This window comes from Oryza brachyantha, chromosome 7, assembly GCF_000231095.2.
Source record: "Oryza brachyantha chromosome 7, ObraRS2, whole genome shotgun sequence".
Taxonomy (NCBI): Eukaryota; Viridiplantae; Streptophyta; class Magnoliopsida; order Poales; family Poaceae; genus Oryza; species Oryza brachyantha.
In genome coordinates this window covers 9,537,277-9,558,418 of record NC_023169.2, presented here as the reverse complement: position 1 = coordinate 9,558,418, position 21,142 = coordinate 9,537,277, and the positions used below count along the sequence as shown (strand labels likewise).

General features: G+C 42.8%; 2 protein-coding genes across 3 annotated transcripts; one reads left to right on the top strand and one right to left on the bottom strand.

Moving 5' to 3' along the window:
- Nucleotides 1-910: 910 nt before the first annotated feature.
- LOC102706770 (arabinogalactan protein 1-like) lies at nucleotides 911-4,857 on the bottom strand. The gene is made up of 5 exons (XM_006658463.3): nucleotides 4,314-4,857; nucleotides 3,890-3,985; nucleotides 3,767-3,815; nucleotides 3,265-3,390; nucleotides 911-1,459 (listed from the first exon to the last, which is right to left on the bottom strand). The coding sequence occupies exons 1-4, from the start codon at nucleotides 4,833-4,835 to the stop codon at nucleotides 3,299-3,301; spliced, it is 759 nt and encodes a 252-aa protein (XP_006658526.3). The 5' UTR covers nucleotides 4,836-4,857; the 3' UTR covers nucleotides 911-1,459; nucleotides 3,265-3,298.
- Nucleotides 4,858-5,112: 255 nt separating this feature from the next.
- Nucleotides 5,113-6,155, top strand: LOC121055029. Of its 2 annotated transcripts, none has more exons than XM_040526390.1 (2): nucleotides 5,113-5,185; nucleotides 5,424-6,155. In XM_040526390.1, the coding sequence occupies exon 2, from the start codon at nucleotides 5,437-5,439 to the stop codon at nucleotides 5,866-5,868; it is 432 nt and encodes a 143-aa protein (XP_040382324.1). In that variant the 5' UTR covers nucleotides 5,113-5,185; nucleotides 5,424-5,436; the 3' UTR covers nucleotides 5,869-6,155. The 2 variants fall into 2 exon arrangements, with proteins under 2 accessions (XP_040382324.1, XP_040382325.1); XM_040526391.1 differs by having other exon boundaries at nucleotides 5,124-5,185; nucleotides 5,421-6,155.
- The last annotated feature ends 14,987 nt before the right edge of the window (nucleotides 6,156-21,142 follow it).

Below are 21,142 nucleotides of genomic sequence, written 5' to 3'. Positions count from 1 at the left end.
TTTACAGTCTTAGGCCCCATTCAGATTGTAGGAGCTTTATTTGTTTTGGAGGATTCTTTCATTCCGAAGGTGTCCTTACCACTGCAATTTTGACATTTGTCTTTTTCAAAAATTTATTTTATAAATAGACTTAAACAAAATTATTACACAAATAATTTTTTTTGACCACGCCAACGTCATTAACGCCGTCATTGTATAGGATAGTGCCAATAGCATTGACGTCATCCTCCAGTGTGACTTGGAGAATAGTGCCACTGACGTTGGCTTGACCTATACAACGATGATACCAATGACAATGATGTGGTAAAAAGGGTCTATTTTTAAATCTTTTTAGTGGTCAAAAAGATTCAATAGTAAATCTTTTTAGGGACCTATTTATAAAATAAGTTTTTAAAAGAACCAAATGTCAAAATTTCAGGCCTTTACCATGTGCGGATGCTGGGTTGGTGTTCATGTCGTCGCCTTATGTTTTCAGAATGTTAAGGTTTCCATCATGGCAGGATATTTTCTCTTGGACAGTTTTTTTTAATAATGGATAAAAGAATTCAGCCCTGACTTTAAAGAAGCTACAACCACTTATCACAAAGTTTATAGTTTTCTAACCCACATAAATTTAGCCCATACATAAAGCTGAAAGTCCAAGCAAGAGAGAAACAACGAGGATCACTAGAGTAAAGCATTACTCAATTCTATTGCTAAATCTCCAACCAAAGTATCCAAACACTTGCATAGCTAAAATCTCCAACTTCTGACACGTAATAGAGATAATTTTTTTGTTCTCTTCATGATTTTGTAGGATTGCCCACCACCACAGCAAATACGTCACTCTGAAAAAAACCTGCAAATATGTTTTGGGAAGGGATTTGTCAAAAACCACCTCATTCCTGCTTAGCCAAAGAGCCCAGCAAATTAGAGATGCTCCTATTAACATCAAATTTTTAATCTCCACACTCTTTCCATTCAACATATGCTGTTTAACATGACAAACGACGAAACAACAAAAATATGCTGTTTTTTCTGCATGCCTACCTGCATCTTCTGATTCATATTTATCAGAGCATTGATGCTACAAAACCGATCAACCTGAAAACATAGCATTTCATACGATACAACAATGCAAAACTTTCTCAGCCTTACTATAACAGAACATGACAAGTCGCTTCAGGCTTCAGCTCTGGAGGTGTCGCTTCAGTATTTTTGAAAAAAAAAAAAGGAGCTCTGCACAATTCTGCTACATACACACAAAAAGAAAAGAGACACAGAATGGTACTGAGTACTGACAAACTATCTATTTGGTGTATCCATTTCTATACTGATGAACTCCCCCCTATGTTCTTAATTGTATATCAATGACCTGATGATTCTGTACTACTTTATCTACAGACGTCCAAACAATAACCACTCCCATGCCACCAAAGGGTTCACGGTCCAGAGGATGACTTCATGTGAAGAAACCTACCTGAAAAGTTAACAAATGCCATAATCAGATTTAAGAAATATTACATCGCCAGCTGGATTCGATGTGCATGAGTGAGTAATGGAAATAGCAAGGGGAACTGCATTGTTTATGTACTTGATAGAACATTGCCAGACATCAACTAGGGCTGTGTTATTTTTCCATGACTGTCAATTTTTATGGGTAAGCTTTTCAATTTTCTGAACGGTGCATTCGTACACAACATTTATATATAAATGTTTATCATCTGATCTTTCTAAAGTAACATTTTCATTTTGTTAAAGTTAATTCAGTCGTTTATACCCTCGAATAGTTATCGTAAAAAATCAGATAATCCTTCAATCTAAAAATCTTAGCTATCTCAAACACCACCTAGATATCTAGTCTCCGAAGGAGAAAAACATCTCACTTCTCCACATGCTTGCATATTCTCAACCATCGTAAGTTGCAATGAATATAGCAAGATAAAAAAGGGTACTTGGTAAGTCAGTGAAATAATTTTACAGTGCTATATATAAAGAGCAATCCATCTTTTTCTAGAAAACTTTGAACCATAGAGGTAACCTCTAAACCCTAGGGTGATGTTTGTGATAGATGTCAGTGAAGGATTGAAGTATTATCTGAATTTCTTATAGCTATTTGGGAGTGTAAACGACTAAATTAACTACTTTAAAAATGTCAGATGATAAACTTTTAGATAGAAAACCTTTGCATGAAAGGCACCATGTAAGAGTTTGGGAAGCATGCCTGCATAAATCTAAAATCTCTCATGAGAATGGAACGCATCCCTAGTTCAAGGGCATCTGTTCTTTGCACAAACGAGATCCAAATCTAACCATGGGACAAATATTAGAACAGTCAACGGACAGTTATTCGGCAGTCGGCACCACCATTTTTAGATATTGGAAGATTTACTTCCAGCCTCCACAAGACTTGAGATACTAATAACTTCTTGCCATGATAAAATATTTGCATTGTACTTGCACTTAAAAGAGTTAAGATCACAGACTTTCCAAGGCTACTTCCCAAATTTAATTTGCAGGAATCAGGAACTATTTGGATGGGTTCTAAAAATGGATCGGTTACAGCTCAATCCTTGTGGAGAACTAAAGTCCCATCATTCTCAGCCATCTAAGTTAAGCTTTACATGGATATTATGAAGTAATATGGTGTGGTTAGAAATTTGACAAGTTTGTATGCAATGCATGAGTATGAATAATTGAATACTCTTTTTTCATGTTGACATTCTTAACAACATGGCAATTGTTCACAATTTCCACACATCCTAATTGAAAGTTCTTTACAGCAACCAACTAAGAATTGGCCCGTAATGCAATCACAAACTCACAACAGAAGGATATGGTCTGTCTGTCAAATATATCTTACGTTTATCACTATATTCAATGACTCGCTAGTAAAGTGTGCTTTCTCAGATAAAAGGTATTATAGGCTTATAAGCAGACAAATTACGGCATCAGGGCATAACAAATGTAGCCAAAAGAGAGGATCCAAAAAGGAAATGAGCAACAAACTAAAGGTTACTACTCTGGTAGGCACCAAACAGACAAATAATAATACGATGGTGTAAGAAGGTTTAACCAAAGTATGATTTAAAACTGATACTACAGACAAAACAAGCATTGCACATTTTTGGATAATGGGGAAAAAAAACCTCAGCCTTTGCTTCATAGAAGCTACAGCCCAGAGTATCACACATACAATGTACAAGTCTCCAGTTTGTATCAATTGAAGTAGCAGATACAAGATAGAAAAGATAATAGTTCAGATGATCTGCAAAGTAGTCTTACTCAGAAGTGTAGCAGATAGAGCTTGAACTGCTACCTAAACTGGCATTGAGATATTATAACGGCTGCGCAGACCGTCAATAGCTTTCTCCACAGACTTCGTTATTTCAGGGATAGTCACCTTGCGCACTAATTTTAAAGAATATATGAATGGGTGAAGATACAGAACATAATACATTTCCATAAGATAACTTCAAACATGGGGATTATACGAATTGGTGATTTGGTACATATCAGATATCATCATCATAAGCTAGCCTTTTAACAGTTGTGTTCAAAAATCATAAAGATAATTCGAGCTAAAAAATTACTGCCTCTCCATTAAAAGCAGACCACTTGAATTTAATCAAACAAACCAAATTAACAAGAAACAGCATGTTCTTTTTCACTTATGCAGCTATGAACATATTATGCCAGTTTATAGATCATGATTTTATTCTTGGGAGGAGCAGGTGTAGTTAAGGTGAATATTGTGGATAAGAAATTCAAAGCACTGCTGTAATACCACGAGATGTAGATGACTGTGCCTCTGACATGATCTGCTTGTACTTCACCTGAAAAAGGAAAATAAATTTTAGCTCAAAACAGGAATTGAAAAACCTGCAGTGAAACAAACGATCTATTTGACCTTGATCATCTCTGCATTTTCCTTTATGCTATCAGACATCTTCTTGTATTCGCTGTCCACTTCATCTGTAAGCTGCTGACAGGCCTGGTTCTGGATCTGAAAAGATGTTGAAATCCCACAAAATGTTACCTCCAAAAGCACAGAAAATACAAATTATCTCTAAATGTATTTAAGCTAGATAGATATATCTTCAGTAAGGAGATTAAATGAAAGCTATCCATATTATTTTTATTATTGCAATTAATTTTCTTCTAAACTCCAAAGGAATGTTTATCACATTATCTGTGAGCACCTAATATCTTGCTGTTCGTTGATGCCTGCTGGTGAATGAACAAAATACACATGACACACTGGTATGAAACCCTAGCGATCAGCAAGGCTCCCCATTCCCCAATGGGACCGAAGAGGAGCACGAGGCACCCACCTTGAACCGTTTGGAGGCTCGGGAGAGGGAGGCGTCGAGGTCGGTATGGGAGCGGGAGTGGAGCGCGTCGAGGCGGCGCTTGAGGGCTTCCATCTGCAAGTTGGCGACTCTCCTGAGGTCCCCGACGCTGGAGACCGCGGCGGATGCAGGGGACGGGGCCGGCGCCGCGGCGGAGGGAGGGGAGGCGGCGGTGCGGGGGCTGTCGAGCGGCGAGCGCGCGGCCGGCTTGGGCGCCGTAGGCCGCAGCCTCGACGGCCTGGACCTAGGCGGCATGGGGTTCGGGGAGGCGGAGGAGGCTGGGGAGGAGAGGAAGCCGAGGCCCGCCGCCGTCGGAGTGTCATGCGACGACGGGGAGGAGAAGCCGGTGCGCCTCCCGGCGCGGAGCGGTCGAGCCGCAGGCGGCGGCGCGACGGGGGAGAGGAAGGAGGGTGCCCTAGGCCTGGTGCTGGCCCGGCCACGCCTGGAGACGGCGGCTCCGGCAGCAGCTCGCGCAGCGGCGATGGTCGCCCTGGGTCTCGCCATGGATGGGTTGGGGTTGGTTTCCGCTCCGCTTCGGCTGGGGAGAGTAGAGGCGATTTGAATTTTGAAATGGTGACGTGGTAACAGGGTTCAGCTGTTAGTGATACAGACATGTGGGCCCGTGCATAGGATGGCTGTCTTGGCTCCCCGTCGTCTCCGGCGTTAGAGAAAATTGAGCAGAACAAGACATCCTATCATCTATTTTTAGATGTCATCTATATTAGAAAAGAGAATCTTTATATTTAGATGATCTCTCTCTATTCTCTCCATTTCCCGAAAAGATATCGGGCATGTTTGGTTGCTTACATTAGTTTCGCATGGCGAGCCATCCATGCTGCCTCTGGCCTAGATAGGTGGGTGCAAAGAAAGCTGTTTGGTTGATGTATCTGTCAAACCTGTATACCTTAGATATTTGTTTGGTTGATTATCTTCTCTTTTATAGTTTATAGGTGAAAATTATTCAAACAATTTAATAAATAGTAAAAATAGCACATATATTAATTAACTTTTTTATCATTCATACAGCAGCAGCAGCGGCGTGGTAAAAAATAGCACATATATTAATTAATATTTTTATCATTCATACAGCAGCAGCGGCGTGGTAATGGAGCCTAGGAGCATGGAGTACTTCGCCGCGCTGGCCGCCGGCAGCCAGGCGTGCCTCCTCCTCGTCGCCTCGGCCGACGCGTCCCCAGCCACGGCCGTCGCGCTCGCCGTCGCCGCCGCGCGGGCGGGCGGCCGTGTGGCCTGCGTCCGCGACGACGCGCGGAACCTCGACGCGTCAGGCACCACATCCACCACCATGACAGCTTGGAGCGCTACGGCGGCGTGCTCAGCGCCGATCCAGCGACGGGCGGCGGCGTGCGGCGCGGATCCGGCCACGGGCGGCGTCGTGCCCACGGATCCGGTGACGAGCGACGGTGTGCGGCGCGGATCCAGTGACGGGCGGCGCGGCGGCAGCGGATCCAGCGAAGACGACATTGGAGACAACGGGGCGACGACGGCCGCGACGACTGAGGAGCCACGGCCGCGATGAGACGACTGAGGAGCGACGGCCGTGACGACGATGAGGCGACGACGGCCAAGGAGCGACGCCCCGACGACGACCGCCTGCACGAGAAATTGGGCGTTCCTCAGCCTGGCTGTGAGCCCATATTTGCACCCGCGGGTGCAGGCTCTTATTTGCATTTATTTGCATGCAGACAACCAAACATACATGTCTGCTCCACTGGTATGAGCTAAGTTCCATGCAGGCAACCAAACACTTCCGAAGAGGATGTCATATATAGATGAAACTAGTGTAGATAATCATCGGATGACCAAATTTAAATCATCCATCTTATTTGAAAAACCAATTTTTTCGGTTTTTTCGAGCATTTGATCATCTGTCTTATTTGAAAAACTTTTAAGAAATTTTAAAAAAATTAGTCACTTTTATTCTATGCATGTTTTATCATCTAATAAAAATAAAATTATTAATCATAAAATTTTTTTAATAAAACGGAGAGTTAAACATTGTATTTAAGAAAAAAAATTAATTTGTTTTGGAACGGAGGGAGTATTCTACAACGCGGTACTCACTTCCATGTCCTCACCTCACCTGTTAGATTCAATGGACTACATCTGTCGGGTTTAATCCAAACGCTCAGGCTTGCATTCTTCCGGCCCCAATTTGCGGTTTCCTTCTATCGACGCCCCTCCCTCACTTCCAACTTCATTGCCACCCCAAGACTCCGCCTCCGCTTCCGGCTACGCCGCCGCGATCAACGTACAACGCTACGCTCGTCGTCCACCACGGCGCGCGCTGGCATCCTCTCACCGTGTCTGCTTCCGGCATCCAGACAGACGTCGTCGCCACCTACGTCGCCTCTGCTTCGGAGCCCGCCTCCAACTCAGCTGCATTCTCTCTCGGCGCCGCTGGGAGCCGCCGCGAGGAGCAGACGCGCCCCCGCCTTCGCTCGGTCGCCGCCTCCACTCCCGACTCCGCCGCGACCGATGCCGCCTTGTTAGGCCGGGAGGATTCAGACTGAATTCTGAAGAAGATTCAGTCTGCACTCTAAAGAAAAAGAGACAGAGGGCACAAATACATGGACGGTCCAGATGGAGACGGTATGAGAGTTATGAAGATCTAACGGCTGGACGCGATCGGCTACTGTTGATGTCATGCTTTGTCATTTTTTTCTTCAGTTAATTACGATTAAGCACTGTTTAAGCTCTAAGCGAGCATTAGCTTGTAATCAAGGGAAAACAGCTATATATATAGCCGATCCGGCTGGTGAAAGAGACATTCGAACCCTAAAAGTATTCTCTATCTTGTAATTTAGGTTTAATTAGTTTGTCTTGCGGCGACCACCTAATTTTCTCCGTGAACTCGCTCTGTTCTTGCTCTGTTCGTGTGATTTCTGTTCAGTTTCGTCAGGTTTCCACCACGGTTCCTGACAGAGGTATCAAAGCTCAGATCCGTCCTTGGATCGGGCAGCAAGCACGTCTAGGGTTAGGAGCTGTTAATCCTTCAGCGACCATAAAATTCCCTGGGCGTGTGGTTTTCTGGCGGCGCTGGTGAGTGTTCATTTCGGAGGAGTAGGGGGCGGTAGATCAGATTCATCTCAATCCAGTGTATGGTGAGCAAGACTCGTTCACAGGGATCTATGGCTGAGGGAGAAGAGTTGGTAGAAGTCAGGGCGGAATTGGCTACTCTGAAGAAGGAGGTGACCGGATTGAAGACACTGAGATCTGAGGTGAGGGAGATCAAGGATTTGCTGCTGGATTTTTTAAGAAAAAGAACGCAGAAGAGGAGGAACCACCTGGGGAAGGTTCAGGAGAAGGAGGGCCAACAAGAGATACTCAGTTGCTAGAGGCAAGTAACCTTAACATGGCACCTGGTGAAGGAGGAAAGGTGGCAAATCAGTTCAGGATTATACCAAACTCCATCAACCCGGGAATGATAGGAAACCAACCAACTCCACCACTGCTGAACTCTGGTATGATTCCTCCAGGTTTTTCTAATCAGCCGATGATGGGAAATGTCATGGGGGGAGCACAATTCAAACTCAATGCAAGGGTGCAAATGTTTGATGCTCAGAGGAATGTATATTTGGGTCCTCAAGGGGAAGGAAACACTTATGCTGAAGCTGTCCTAAAAGGTCCTAGGTTGGAGATTCCATTATTCTCAGGGGAGGAACCAGTGAATTGGCTTAAGCAATGTGAGAAGTTCTATGAATTAACTGGAACACCTGGGGATCAATGGGTAAACATGGCTATAGCTCATCTGCAAGGAAGGGCAGCTACCTGGTTTAGAGGAGTACCACTTCAATGGCAGACTATATCCTGGCCTCAATGGTGTGCTATGGTGTGTGTTAGGTTCTCGGATGCCAATATGCATGAAGCAGTGGAAATGTTGCAGAATGTCAGGCAGCAGGGGTCAACTGTGACTCAATATATTGATAAATTTGAGGAATGCATGGATCTGGTGAAAAGAGACCATCCTTATTTGCAGGAGCCATTTCTCAGAAGTTGTTTCATTGGTGGATTAAGGGGGGAAATCAAACATGATGTATGTGGTCACAAGCCTCAAGGACTACTAGATACTTATTGGTATGCCAAGAATTATGAAAAGGCAGCTATGGCCAGGAGGTCAAATTTTAACAATACTTTTCAGAAGAATCGATTTGTGGGACAGAACTCAAGTCCTAAGCTGATTACTGCTAAAGCAAATGAAAAGGGAAGTAGCAACCTTGGCAGAGAAGGGAGAAAATGTTCGTATTGCAAGGAACCATGGGACCCTAAGCATCAATGCAAGATTAAAAGGGTTGTCTATGCATTGTTGCAGGAGAAGGATGAAAAAGAAATAGAATCAGATGAAGATGAAAAGGATGACCCTAATTATAAAACAGCTCCTGGAAGTCCCCAAGGTAATGTCCAACCTAAACAAGTCATGAGTATTTCCTTGAATGCAGTACAGGGGACACCTAGGACAGGAACTTTTTCTTTATTATTACAAATTAATGGCAAACAGGCTGTGGGGTTAGTAGATAGTGGAAGTACTACTACCTTTATGGATCAAAGGTTTGCTGTTAAAAGTCAATGTCAGTTAGTCACTACTAAAGCAAAAAGGGTGACAGTAGCTGGAGGAGGAGAGTTGTTTTCTGACTTCCTGGTTCCTAAGACAGAATATGTTATACAAAGAGTTAAATTCGGAGATCAGTTTAATGTCCTGGAATTGAAGGGGTATGATATTATTCTGGGTATAGATTGGATATACCAGCACAGCCCTATTGGTCTAGATCTAAAGGAAAGAATTCTGGAAATTACTAAAGAAGGGAAGAAAATTCAGTTCCAAGATTTCACCAGGCCCAAGAAGAATTTCAAAACACATTACAAGATAGTGGACAAGATAATCAAGAAGGGGGCCATGGGATGCTTGGTACACATACACACCCTGTCAGATCAGAGTGAAGCAACAAAAGGGGAGAGTGCTCTACCCCTAGAAATTGAATCAGTTCTTCATAAATATCAGTCTGTTTCAAGAACCAAAAGGGTTGCCACCAAGAAGACAATGTGATTACTCAATTGAACTCAAAGCTGGGTCAGAACCTCCCAACATCAGACCCTATAGAGTGCCACATTATAAAAAAGAGGCTATGGAAGAAATAATTGCTGAATTGCTAGAATCACATGAGATACAACCTAGTTCAAGTCCTTATGCTTCCCCAGTGGTGATGGTTAGGAAGAAGGATGACTCCTGGAGACTGTGTGTGGATTATCGACAGTTGAATGCACAGACTATAAAAAACAAGTTTCCTATGCCGATTATAGAAGATTTACTAGATGAGCTAAAAGGAGTATCAGTTTTTTCTAAGTTGGACCTGAGATCTGGATATCACCAAATCAGGATGAAGGACGAGGATATACCAAAAACTGCTTTTAGAACACATGTGGGACACTATGAGTACTTAGTTATGCCTTTTGGCCTAACTAATGCTCCTGCCACTTTTCAGTCACTAATGAATCAGATTTTTGCACCATTCCTTAGAAAAATCGTGCTGGTTTTCTTTGATGATATATTGATTTATAGCAAGAATCTGGAGGAACACACAGTGCATCTGCAGCAGGTATTGCAGACATTACAGGATAACCAGCTAGTGGCAAAACTGACGAAGTGTACATTTGCTGAATCTAGTGTGGCATATCTGGGACATGTGATTTCTTTGGAAGGTGTGGCAACTAGCCCCAAAAATGTGGCTGATGTGTTGAAATGGAAAATTCCCAAAGATATAACAGAACTCAGAAGTTTCCTAAGCATGACTGGATACTACAGAAGATTTATCAGAAATTATGGGCTAATATGTAGACCATTGTATGATATGCTTAAGAAGGATGCCTTTCAGTGGGGAGAAAGTCAGACAGAAGCTTTTTAGGAACTCAAAAACTGCTTATGCAATAGTCCAGTGTTAGCTCTACCTGATTTTCAGCAACCCTTTGTGGTGGAGACTGATGCTTGCAATATAGGCATTGGAGCTGTTTTGATGCAATCTGGTAGGCCTATTGCCTTCATGAGTAAAGCCTTGGGACCCAGAGCTGCAGCTCAATCAGTTTAAGAAAAAGAGGCAATGGCTATCTTAGAAGCTTTAAAAAAATGGAGGCATTATTTGCTGGGAAACAAACTTATCACTAGGACAAACCAGCAAAGTCTGAAATATATGGTCACTCAGAGGTTGGTTGAGGGAATTCAACATAAACTATTACTCAAGCTCATGGAGTATGATTATACCATAGAATATAAAAGTGGGAAGGAGAACAAAGTAGCTGATGCTCTGTCCAGGAAACCTCAGGAAAAGGAAACCAAATGTTTGGCCATCACGACTGTGACTCCCGATTGGATTCAGGATATTAAAGATAGCTATGTGGCTGATGCTCAAGCACAAAAAATTACACCACTGATCAACCAAAACGATGGCCAACCTTCTGACTATTCACTGGAATCAGGAATCATAAGATACAAGGGGAGAATTTATGTAGGGGAGGGAACTAACATAAGGCAACTACTATTGCAGAAATATCATGCTTCTGCATTTGGAGGACATTCAGGTATTCAAGTCTCTTACCATAGAATCAAGAAACTGTTTTACTGGCCAGGACTGAAAAAGGGGTAGAACAACTGATTCGAGAATGCCCCACATGTTAGATCACAAAAGCTGAACATGTGCATATACCAGGACTGTTGAACCCACTAGAAATACCTGATATGGCTTGGACTCATATATCCATGGATTTTATAGAAGGGCTTCCCAAATCCAATGGCAAGGACACCATCCTAGTGGTGGTTGACAGATTGACTAAGTACGGTCACTTCATAGCTATGACTCGTCCTTTCACAGTGGAGGATGTTGTCAAGGCTTTTATGGATCAAGTACACAAATTACATGGAATGCCTATGGCTATTGTGACTGATAGAGACATAATCTTCACTAGTCAACTCTTTGAAGAACTATTTAATGCTTTACAAGTGCAATTGAGATTCAGTACTGCCTACCATCCTCAGACAGATGGCCAAACCGAGAGGGTCAACCAATGTTTGGAGGCATATCTGAGGAGCATGACTTTCATGGAACCTCAAAAATGGGCATCTTGGTTAGGAATAGCAGAATGGTGGTACAACACTTCATATCATACTTCCATTCAAATGACTCCTTTCAAGGCTCTGTATGGCTACTCTCCACCCCAAATCAACAATTTGCAGTTCCCTGTAATGTGACAGCTGAAGCCAGAATTACTTTGGAGGAAAAGGAGATGATTCTGCAACAGCTGAAAGATAGTCTCACTAAAGCTCAGGAGAGAATGAAACATTTTGCGGACAAGGGAAGAACAGAAAGAAGTTTTGATATTGGAGACATGGTCTACCTTAAACTTCAGCCTTACAGACAGAATGCCTTCGGAATCAGAGGATCACTCAAGCTCAGGTCCAAGTTTTATGGTCCATTCAGAGTAATTGCTAAGATTGGCTTGGTGGCTTACAAATTATTGCTACCTGATGGCTCTGGTATCCATCCAGTATTCCATGTGAGTCAGTTGAAGAACATGTAGGAAGAAATGCCATTCCCATACCCAACTTACCACTGGTTGGAGCAGATGGAAAAGTTAAAACTGAACCAGCTGCAGTTCTGCAGAGGAGGATGATTCCCAGGCAAGGGGCTGCAGTTACTCAATGGCTCATCTTGTGGCAGAACATGACACCGGCTGAGGCTACTTGGGAGGATGCATCATTCATCAGAAGCACTTTTCCAAGTTTCAATCATTGAGGACAAGGATGCCAAGGGGGAGCGACTGTTAGGCTGGGAGGATTCAGACTGAATTTTGAAGAAGATTCAGTCTGCACTCTGAAGAAAAAGACACAGAGGGCACAAATACATGGACGGTCCAGATGGAGGCGGTATGAGAGTTATGAAGATCTAACGGCTGGACGCGATCGGCTACTGTTGACGTCATGCTTTGTCGTTTTTTCTTCAGTTAATTATGATTAAGCATTGTTTAAGCTCTAAGCGAGCATTAGCTTGTAATCAAGGGAAAACAACTATATATATATAGCCGGTCCGGCTAGAGAAAGAGACATTCGAAGCCTAAAAATATTCTCTATCTTGTAGTTTAGGTTTAATTAGTTTGTCTTGCAGCAACCACCTAATTTTCTCCGTGAACTCGCTCTATTCTTGCTCTGTTCGTGTGATTTCTGTTCAGTTTCGTTAGGTTTCCATCCATGGTTCCTGACACGCCTCCGATGCTACGCTCCGGCCACCGCCTCCAACGCCGTCGTCGTCGCTCCCGACGCCCCCCTCTATTCCAGGCACCTCCTCCAACGCCGCCGCCACTAATGGTAATGCAAGAACAACTCCCGACGATGTCGCCAAGAACAACAGATGGAGAGGTGATAATATTGAGGTAATAAGTTCTAAATTGTCTTTGAGCTAACCTTGCCGTTTATATCATCAGTGGATGGTGGGGTGATTGGATTGTTTTTTTTAGAAATTTCACTGAGTTCATTATTTTCATTAATTTGTTTAATGCCGGATTCACGTGGGCTTTGGATTATCAGTGTTTCACCAGAACTTAGACTTACAATACATCAATATATTTCTATAAATGTCAATCCCTGGACACATATTCCTATTTTTCTAAGGAAAGGGAGAAATCTTTGTAGCCAGGTTGAGGTGTGGAGTTGATTGCTCAATTTCTTATGTACTGTATTTTTTTAGTTATGTAGAGACAGAATAACTGTCAATATGTGCATTGGATTCAGCTATGCAATTTTCCCCTTTGATTTATTGACTTATATTCTTCAATGGTTGTTTTGTATGCAAGGTTAAATAAAATACCTTGGTTATTTTGCATTTGTTCCTATCTATATTTTCAAAGTGTGTGTGTATGTTTCAACTGATAGTGTTTGCATAAATCTATAAGTACCTTGCCGAGGAGAAATATTAGTCTTTTTAGTAAATTAACCATTTTCTCAACAAGATGAGGGCAAGAACTAAACAATGTGCAGTTAAAGCACTTACCTCAAAAAGATGAGGCTAAAAAAGTTCTCAAATATGCACAAGAAGCATATTCCCTTGATAAGATGAGGGCAAGAACTAAACAATGTGCAGTTAAAACACATTGTCTCAACAAGATGAGGCTTAAAATAAGTTCTTGAATATGCACAAGAAGCATATTCCCTCGACAAGATGAAGGCAAGAACTAAAAAATGTGCGGTTAAAGCACATTGCCTCAACAAGATAAGGCTAAGAAACTTACAATGTGCAACTACAACATGTTGCCTTGATAAGATACAGTCATCACTTGCAAATATCCAAAACAATATATTCATTCAAGCAACAAGAAGAGCGAAAAATTTAGGCCGCATACAAATATTAGCACTCGAATTCAATTACTTATTCTCGAATTCGAGTACTGCTTTTATCATACGCCTATTCAAAAGGGTGAGGAAAAAGGCGATCTCAAGCACCAAGGTGCCCTCGCCAAAAACTTTTCTAAGTGTTCGTCGTAGTCGAATTACGGACAACACTTAGACCAAATTCGAGTCCTCACGGTCGAATTCGAATACTAATCTCCTACGCCTATTCAAAAAGATGAGGGAAAAGGAGAGCTCAAGCACCAAGGTGGCCTCGTGAAAATTTTTTCTTAAGTGTTCGTCATAGTCGAATTACGGACGGTGCTTAGACCGAATTTGAGTCCTCACGGTTGAATTTGAATACTAATCTCCTACGCCTATTCAAAAAGATGAGGGGAAAGGCGAGCTCGAGCACCAAGATGCTCTCGCCGAGAGAATATTCTAAGCTATCGGCGTAGTCGAAATGTGGCCAGCGCTTAGATTGCTCGAGTTCGAATACTGCTCTCCTACGCCTATTCGAAAGGGTGAGGGGAAAGGCGAGCTCAAGCATCAAGATGCTCTCACTGAGAGAATATTCTAAGTGATCGGTGTAGTCAAAATGTGGCCGATGCTTAGATAGAATTTGAATTCTCGTGCTCGAGTTTGAATACTGCTCCCCTACGCCTATTCGAAAGGGTGAAGGGAAAGACGAGCTCCAGCATCAAGATGCTCTCGCCGAGAGAATATTCTAAGCGATCAGTGTAGTCGAAATGTGGCTAGCGCTTAGATAGAATTTGAATTCTCGTGCTCGAGTTCGAATACTACTCTCCTACACCTATTCGCATGGGTGAGGGGAAAGGCGAGCTCGAGCACCAAGATGCTCTCGCCGAGAGAATATTCTAAGCGATCGGCATAGTCGAAATGTGGTCAGCGCTTAAATGGAGTTTGAATTCTCGTGATCGAGTTCAAATACGACTCTCCTACACCTATTCCAAAGGGTGAGGTGAAAGGTGAGCTGAGCACCAAGATGCTCTCGCCGAGAGAATATTCTAAGTGATCGGCATAGTCAAAATGTGGCCGATGCTTAGATGGAGTCCGAATTCTCGTGGTCGAGTTCGAATACTGCTCTCCTACACCTATTTGAAAGGGTGAGGGGAAAGACGAGCTCAAGCACCAAGATGCTCTCGCTTAAGAGAATATTCTAAGCGATTGGCGTAGTCGAAATGTGGCCGGCGTTTAGATGGAGTTTGAATCCTCGTGGTCGAGTTTGAATACTGCTCTCCTATGCCTATTCAAAAGGGTGAGGGGAAAGGTGAGCTCTAGCACCAAGATGCTCTCGCCGAGAATATTCTAAGCGATCGACGTAGTCGAAATGTGGCCGGCGCTTAGATGGAGTTTGAATCCTCATGGTCGAGTTCGAATACTACTCTCCTACGCCTATCCGAAAGGGTGAGGGGAGAGGTGAGCTCGAGGACCAAGATGCTCTCACCAAGAGTATTATATATATATATAAATATAAAGAAGTGCACAGTTAGTTTCTTAGGGCTTGTTTGTTTCCTCAGGGATGTTTTTAGTCTCTGTCACATCGAATATTTGGACACTGATTAGAAGTATTAAATATAGACTATTAATAAAACTCACCACATACTCTAGACTATTTTGTGAGACGAATCTATTCAGCCTAATTGGTCCATGATTAGCAAATGTGATGCTACAATAAACATTTGCTAATCATGGCTTAATTAGGCTTAAAAATTTTGTCTAATGAAATAGACTTTATTTATATAATTAGTTTTGTTATCAGTATATATTTAATACTCCTAATTAACGTCTAAACATCCGATCTGACAAGAGACAAAAATAGTCCCTGGATCCAAGCAGGCACTTAACAAAAATGATAGAAACTTTCAACCAAAAAATGCATGTGACTTCTTAATAGTACTTTAGTATTGATTGACATGATAAAACACATGTTTTTTGCCCGTATGATTTCAAGTATATTAAAAAGCTAAATATTTTAGAATTTCAAGTATTTCAGATAAAAAACTACTCGGGTAATACACAAGGAGAGTGTTGAATTTAAAATTGCTGCCAAACAACCAACGGTCACTATAGATTAGAAAAAATGTAGCCTAAGCAGCGTTACATCTGCATAAAAAAATTAAAACATTAGTTATTCAATAATATGTAAATATCCCTGATTCACGTTAAAAAATGCAAATAACTTCTTTGAGTGGATGTAGTTTTATAACATCATGCCCTCAAAATCCAAATTAGTCCGCTTTACACATTGAACAGACTCACATTCGCATAGCATTCCGCTTACACTTTTGTCCTCGCTTCATGGGTTAACCTGGAGATACTATGTTTAGAGCACCAAGGCTTATAAGAATGCCCTCACTATCTAAACTTACAAGATGGTACTAAACCACAACTATACTTATACTACTAGATCACATGGGCTAAACACACACTACTACTAGGCTTCAAACGAGGTGGGGTGTTATATTCACCCCCTTAAGAAAGGTGATAAAATAAGTTTTTACCGGTAGAATCCATAGATTTTACATGTGGCATATTAGTGAAATAATGAAGAAAGAATTAGGTACCTATTTATCTTCAATAGCCACTATAGGTGCTGATATCAGAAGTGTGATTAGAAACTCGTTTACATTAAAGAATTTGAAATGGGATGGCAGAGTATTATAGAGAAAAATGATGCTCAAGAAAATGATCACTTGGCTTGGCTCTTTAAGACTAGAGAACAGTGGGTTTTGATGTATTTTAATGAACATGTTTTCTCATTCTCATCATCTACTGGTGCGAGCGAGAGTACTAACAACTTGTTTAAGAACTATGTTTTGCCAAAAGACACAATAACAAACTTGTTCATCCAATACAAGATTGCACACACATAAAAAACTCAAAAGTAGAAGATACTCGAAATGCCTCGTTTATCTCATTCACCTCTCTCTTTACAGTATGGGGGTATGGTCTTTTATAGCCCCAGGAACCCCCTTGTACAATTACCTAACTACCCATGGTTAGTTAGTAATAGAGCCTAAGGGTATTGGCGTAAAATCTCTGGCTTCTAGAGGAACACAATGCAGTTGTCTTTAGTACTCGATTGCACTTGAGTGCTGGTCACCAGACATCTTGGCTAGAATATTCTTAGGAGTCATGACGGGCAAACCTACCTTATGCTTCACTTGGGTCTTCCACCAAGGTGCGTTGGTCGAATGCCGAAGCATCTTGGTGACGCATGCCGGTGAGGCATATTGATCGAATATCAAGGCATCTTGGTTGAACATGTTGCTGAGGCATACTGGTCGAATACCAAGGCATCTTGGTTGAACACGCCGCTGAGACATACTGGCCGAATACGAAGGCATCTTGGTTGAACATGCCACTGAGACATACTGATCGAATACCAAGGCATCTTGGTCGAACATGAAGTGCATCTAGGCCCCTAATTTTGTTTTGGTGATTAATGACAATCAAATAATGAGGACTAATGATGTGTGTGAAAATGAGAAGGTATATCTAGTCCTCATGAGAAAAGTTGTTGTTGCGCCGCCCACGTGAAAAGAGAAGAAAATCGGTATATTCGTTTTGGCGTGTATTTATTTTTGAGTTTGAGACAACTAGAAATGTCATACTATAAATAGGGGTACGCAAATGAATTTTAGGAATGAATCCCGTGCTCGGAAATATATTTTAAGTGCATATTTTGTTATCTTTTTGAACTTGTGCTGGAATTCACAGAAGTTCCGAAGAGGACCTTCGGAAGTTCCAAAGAAATCAATTTTTGTTCTTTGAGATTCACGGAAGTTCTGAAGGTTGTGACCGGAACTTCCGAAGACTTGACTTTTCGCAGTTGACTTTTAATTTTCTAAGTCTTGGGGGCTGCTATTTTGAACTGACCGGAAGTTCCGAAGAGGGCATCTTTTGCCCTCAACGGGCAGAAAATGAGTGGGGGGTATAAATACTCCCTCCTATCCCCAAGCTAGGGTTGTTGCTCACATTGCTCATTCATTTTGCCCTAGGCTTGATTTCTTGAGATTCACTTTGAGCCTTGCTTTCTCACTTCCTCCTCTCCACGGATCTAAGTGATTTGGATTTTGTGTGTGTGAGAGTTGGTTGTTGTGAGTTGGTTTGAGTGCTTGGTGTTGACTTCGTAAGAAATTTCTTGAGCACTAGATTCATCCCCAAGAACTTATTGCAAGCTTATTACTCTTGGTGTTTGAGGACACCTAGATGGCTAGGCGTCGTTCCTTAAGCCGCCAAAGTTCTTGTGGTGCGCTGGGAAATTTTTGTGAAGGTTGGGTCTCATCTCCGAAAGGGAAGAGACACCTCGAGTAAGAGGGAGTGCACGAGTGCAACCCCGAGGAAAGGACTATTAAACCCGACTTAAGTTTGAACTCCTCAACGGAGAGTACAATCCTCTCAAGGATTGGAACTTCGGTAATAAGTCTCTGTCTCTACTTATGGTGAAATCTTTCTAACTTATGATTTAAGATTTGCTTTTGGTTGTCGCGCGTACTCTAGTTGCTGATTGTGCAAAGCTTGTAGGTGGTTTGCTTATTTAGGTTTTTGGTTGGCTAGATCTACTCATTTCTTGTTCTAAATCTAGTGCTGTCGGAAGTTCTGAAGACCAATAGAACCTCCGAAGGCCAGAAGTTTCGAAGCCCTGATCGGAACTTCCGAAAGTTTCAGCTTCCGCTTTTTAGGTTTAATTTTAAATCGCCAATTAACCCCCCTTCTAGGCCTTGATATACTCTTTCAGTAATGCCACTGAGGCATACTGGTCACATACCAATACATCTTGGTTGAACATGCCACTAAGGCAAACTAGTCGAAATACCAAGGCATCTTGGTCGAACATGCCATTGAAGCACTTTTAAGGCAAATAGGATGGGAAGAAGGGGCCCGTACCAACAAGCCCCTCACGGGTGAGGTTGAAAACTCGCTTCGGCCGAACTTGTGCCCCGCAGGAAAAGTATCGGGCTCACCTTTCCCCTATTCGGCCGAAATGAGCCTCGAGCTGTTTCGAGGGAAGATGCCTAGTCCTCGGATCGAAAAGGAGAATTAATTAATTTTAAATCATCATCATTCTTTTTTTCATTTTTTAATTTAATTATTATTATTATTATATTATTATTATTTAAACGTTTTTACTTTTGCCTCAGGAATCGAACCGTCACGCGCCTCCGTTGGAGTCCCCCTATAAAAAGGGGTTGCGTGCCCCGCTGAGGACTCCTACCCGCCGCTCGCGCTCCTGACTTTGCTGCTGTTGCTTCTTTAGTTTTCGAATCTAGTTGCTGCGCTATGTGCCTGTGAACCGCCTCCCTCCGTTTCTACTCGAACATGAAGAACACCAAACTTCCCACTTCTTGGGCAAGTCAAAGGCTTTGGCTTGTTCTCCCCGGGGTAGCAGCCAATTACTTGGTCAAACCAGTATGGACTCGAATATTCTATCCCAGATGATTAAGCTAAAGTAGATTTGAAGCATGGATGATGTTGTTCCTCCTGGGAATGAAGAGTTCCCGGTGACTACACATGTTGACTATGATGTTGTCTTCTAGTCTTATTTTGATGCTGGACTTCGCTTTCCTTGCTCGAAGCTGATAGACGAAGTATTAGACATTTACCAGATCGAGCTATGCTAGCTCGCGACTAGTGCCTTTGTTCGCCTAGGTGTTTTGGTGTGGATGATTCGAAGTTGCGGCAGGAAGCCTTGTGGGACCAACTTTGCATATATCCACAACATCAGGCACTACAAACAGTGCAATTCGTACTTTGGAGGGATGAACTTTGTTACTCGCAGCGGGTTGCCACATCTCTGGCCTATTCCTAGAATTCGCACCAAGTGGGGGAAGGACTGGCAGTCCCGCTGGTTTTATCATAAGACGGGGGCTACCACTGAATCTATGGAGAACCACGCGCTCTAGTTCCGCGGCAACGTGACTGATTTCATGCCAAAGCCCAAGGTTTCTCAGTCCACTGATTTTAAGCAGATCGACAACCGTATTACTGAGCTCTGCATTCAGTACTGTGTTCAAGATTTGATTGAAGAGTTTGCCACTTTAAAGGTATGGTCGATTTCTGTTAACTGGGATATTCGACTTGCCAAGCCTGATTAGAACCAACTACTTCCCCTTTTCGTGCCTGTCGACAGCTTGAAAAGTAAGTTTCTTCTTGTTTAACCTTAATCCTCTCTTCCGTGATTCTTTTGTGTATATTCTTATGCCCTACTTGCATATTTTTCCAGCTCTGCCGATCGAGAAGGTTGAGAGGATTGGTGTGAACCTTCTCGGTCCATACACTACCTCGGAGCACGACGCTTTTGTTGGCCCTCAAGGCAATCTTCGATGGAATTGGGTGCTGCTCTCTCAAGGCACTCTTGCCCCTGTTTGAGAACTTGCTTCTCGTGGCCGCGATAGCGCTTTGAAAAAGCGGAAAGCGTCCCTGAGCCCTGACTGTGCTGATCGCAACGGGTGTGATAGTGATGTTGATGTTGACGGGAGTGATTGGGGGGAGGGGTGACAACTCGACCTCTTTAAGCCCTCTTTACCTATCCCCTATTCCTGCTTAGTCGCTTCATGCTGTTCGGGGAAAAAATGTCGATGGGGATTCGAGCGCCCAAAGCTCGAAAAGAAATAGAGTTGCTCACTCTCCCAGTGTTTACCGTGAAGATCGCTTCGGCTTCAATCTCCCTCCTTGCTCCTCTCCTCTTGTTGTTCCTGCCAATCCTTTGCTGCTGCTAGCCCTATCGAGTCAAGTTGCCCATTGCGCCTCTGGTTTCTTCTCAGGTTGGCTCTGCAACCGCTTCCTCCCCTCTTGTTACTTGTGCCGAAGACATCTCTGTTGGGTCTCGAGCTGATCGCTTAGAATATATATTATATTACTCTCTCGTTAGCTCCCCACCCTTCTCTTATCCGTATCTTACCTATCCTAGAAAAAGTTTAAAGAGAAAATATATTGAGGTACTATTTAATTTTTTTTCTGGCCCAAATAGCTCGGTTAGCCCACCTTGGCAACCCAAAAGGGAAAAAAATTCTTAAATGGGAAAAGAAATGCGTAGGCTGGTTTTCACGTGGACAAATACAACAGAATCTGACAGAAATATGTTCTTCCGCAGAAGCGACAAAAACCGTTCGCGCACGGAGCACAAGCGCACGCGTTCGCTGATTAGACCCACCCTCGAGTCTTACTGGACCGTGCCAGTCCAACTAATCTCAGAGTCCTGCCGGATCCGACGGCCCATTCGACCATTTATACAGGCAGGCAAGTACAACACTTTGGTACAACAAATCCGTACCCAACCCTCGTCCTCGTGAACCCGGTTGCTGTTTTCCCGTACGCCCACGGTCACGGAACAATCCAGAACGCTGTCACTCGGAAGTTCTAGATATAATTAAGAGACACTAACATCACGGGCACCATC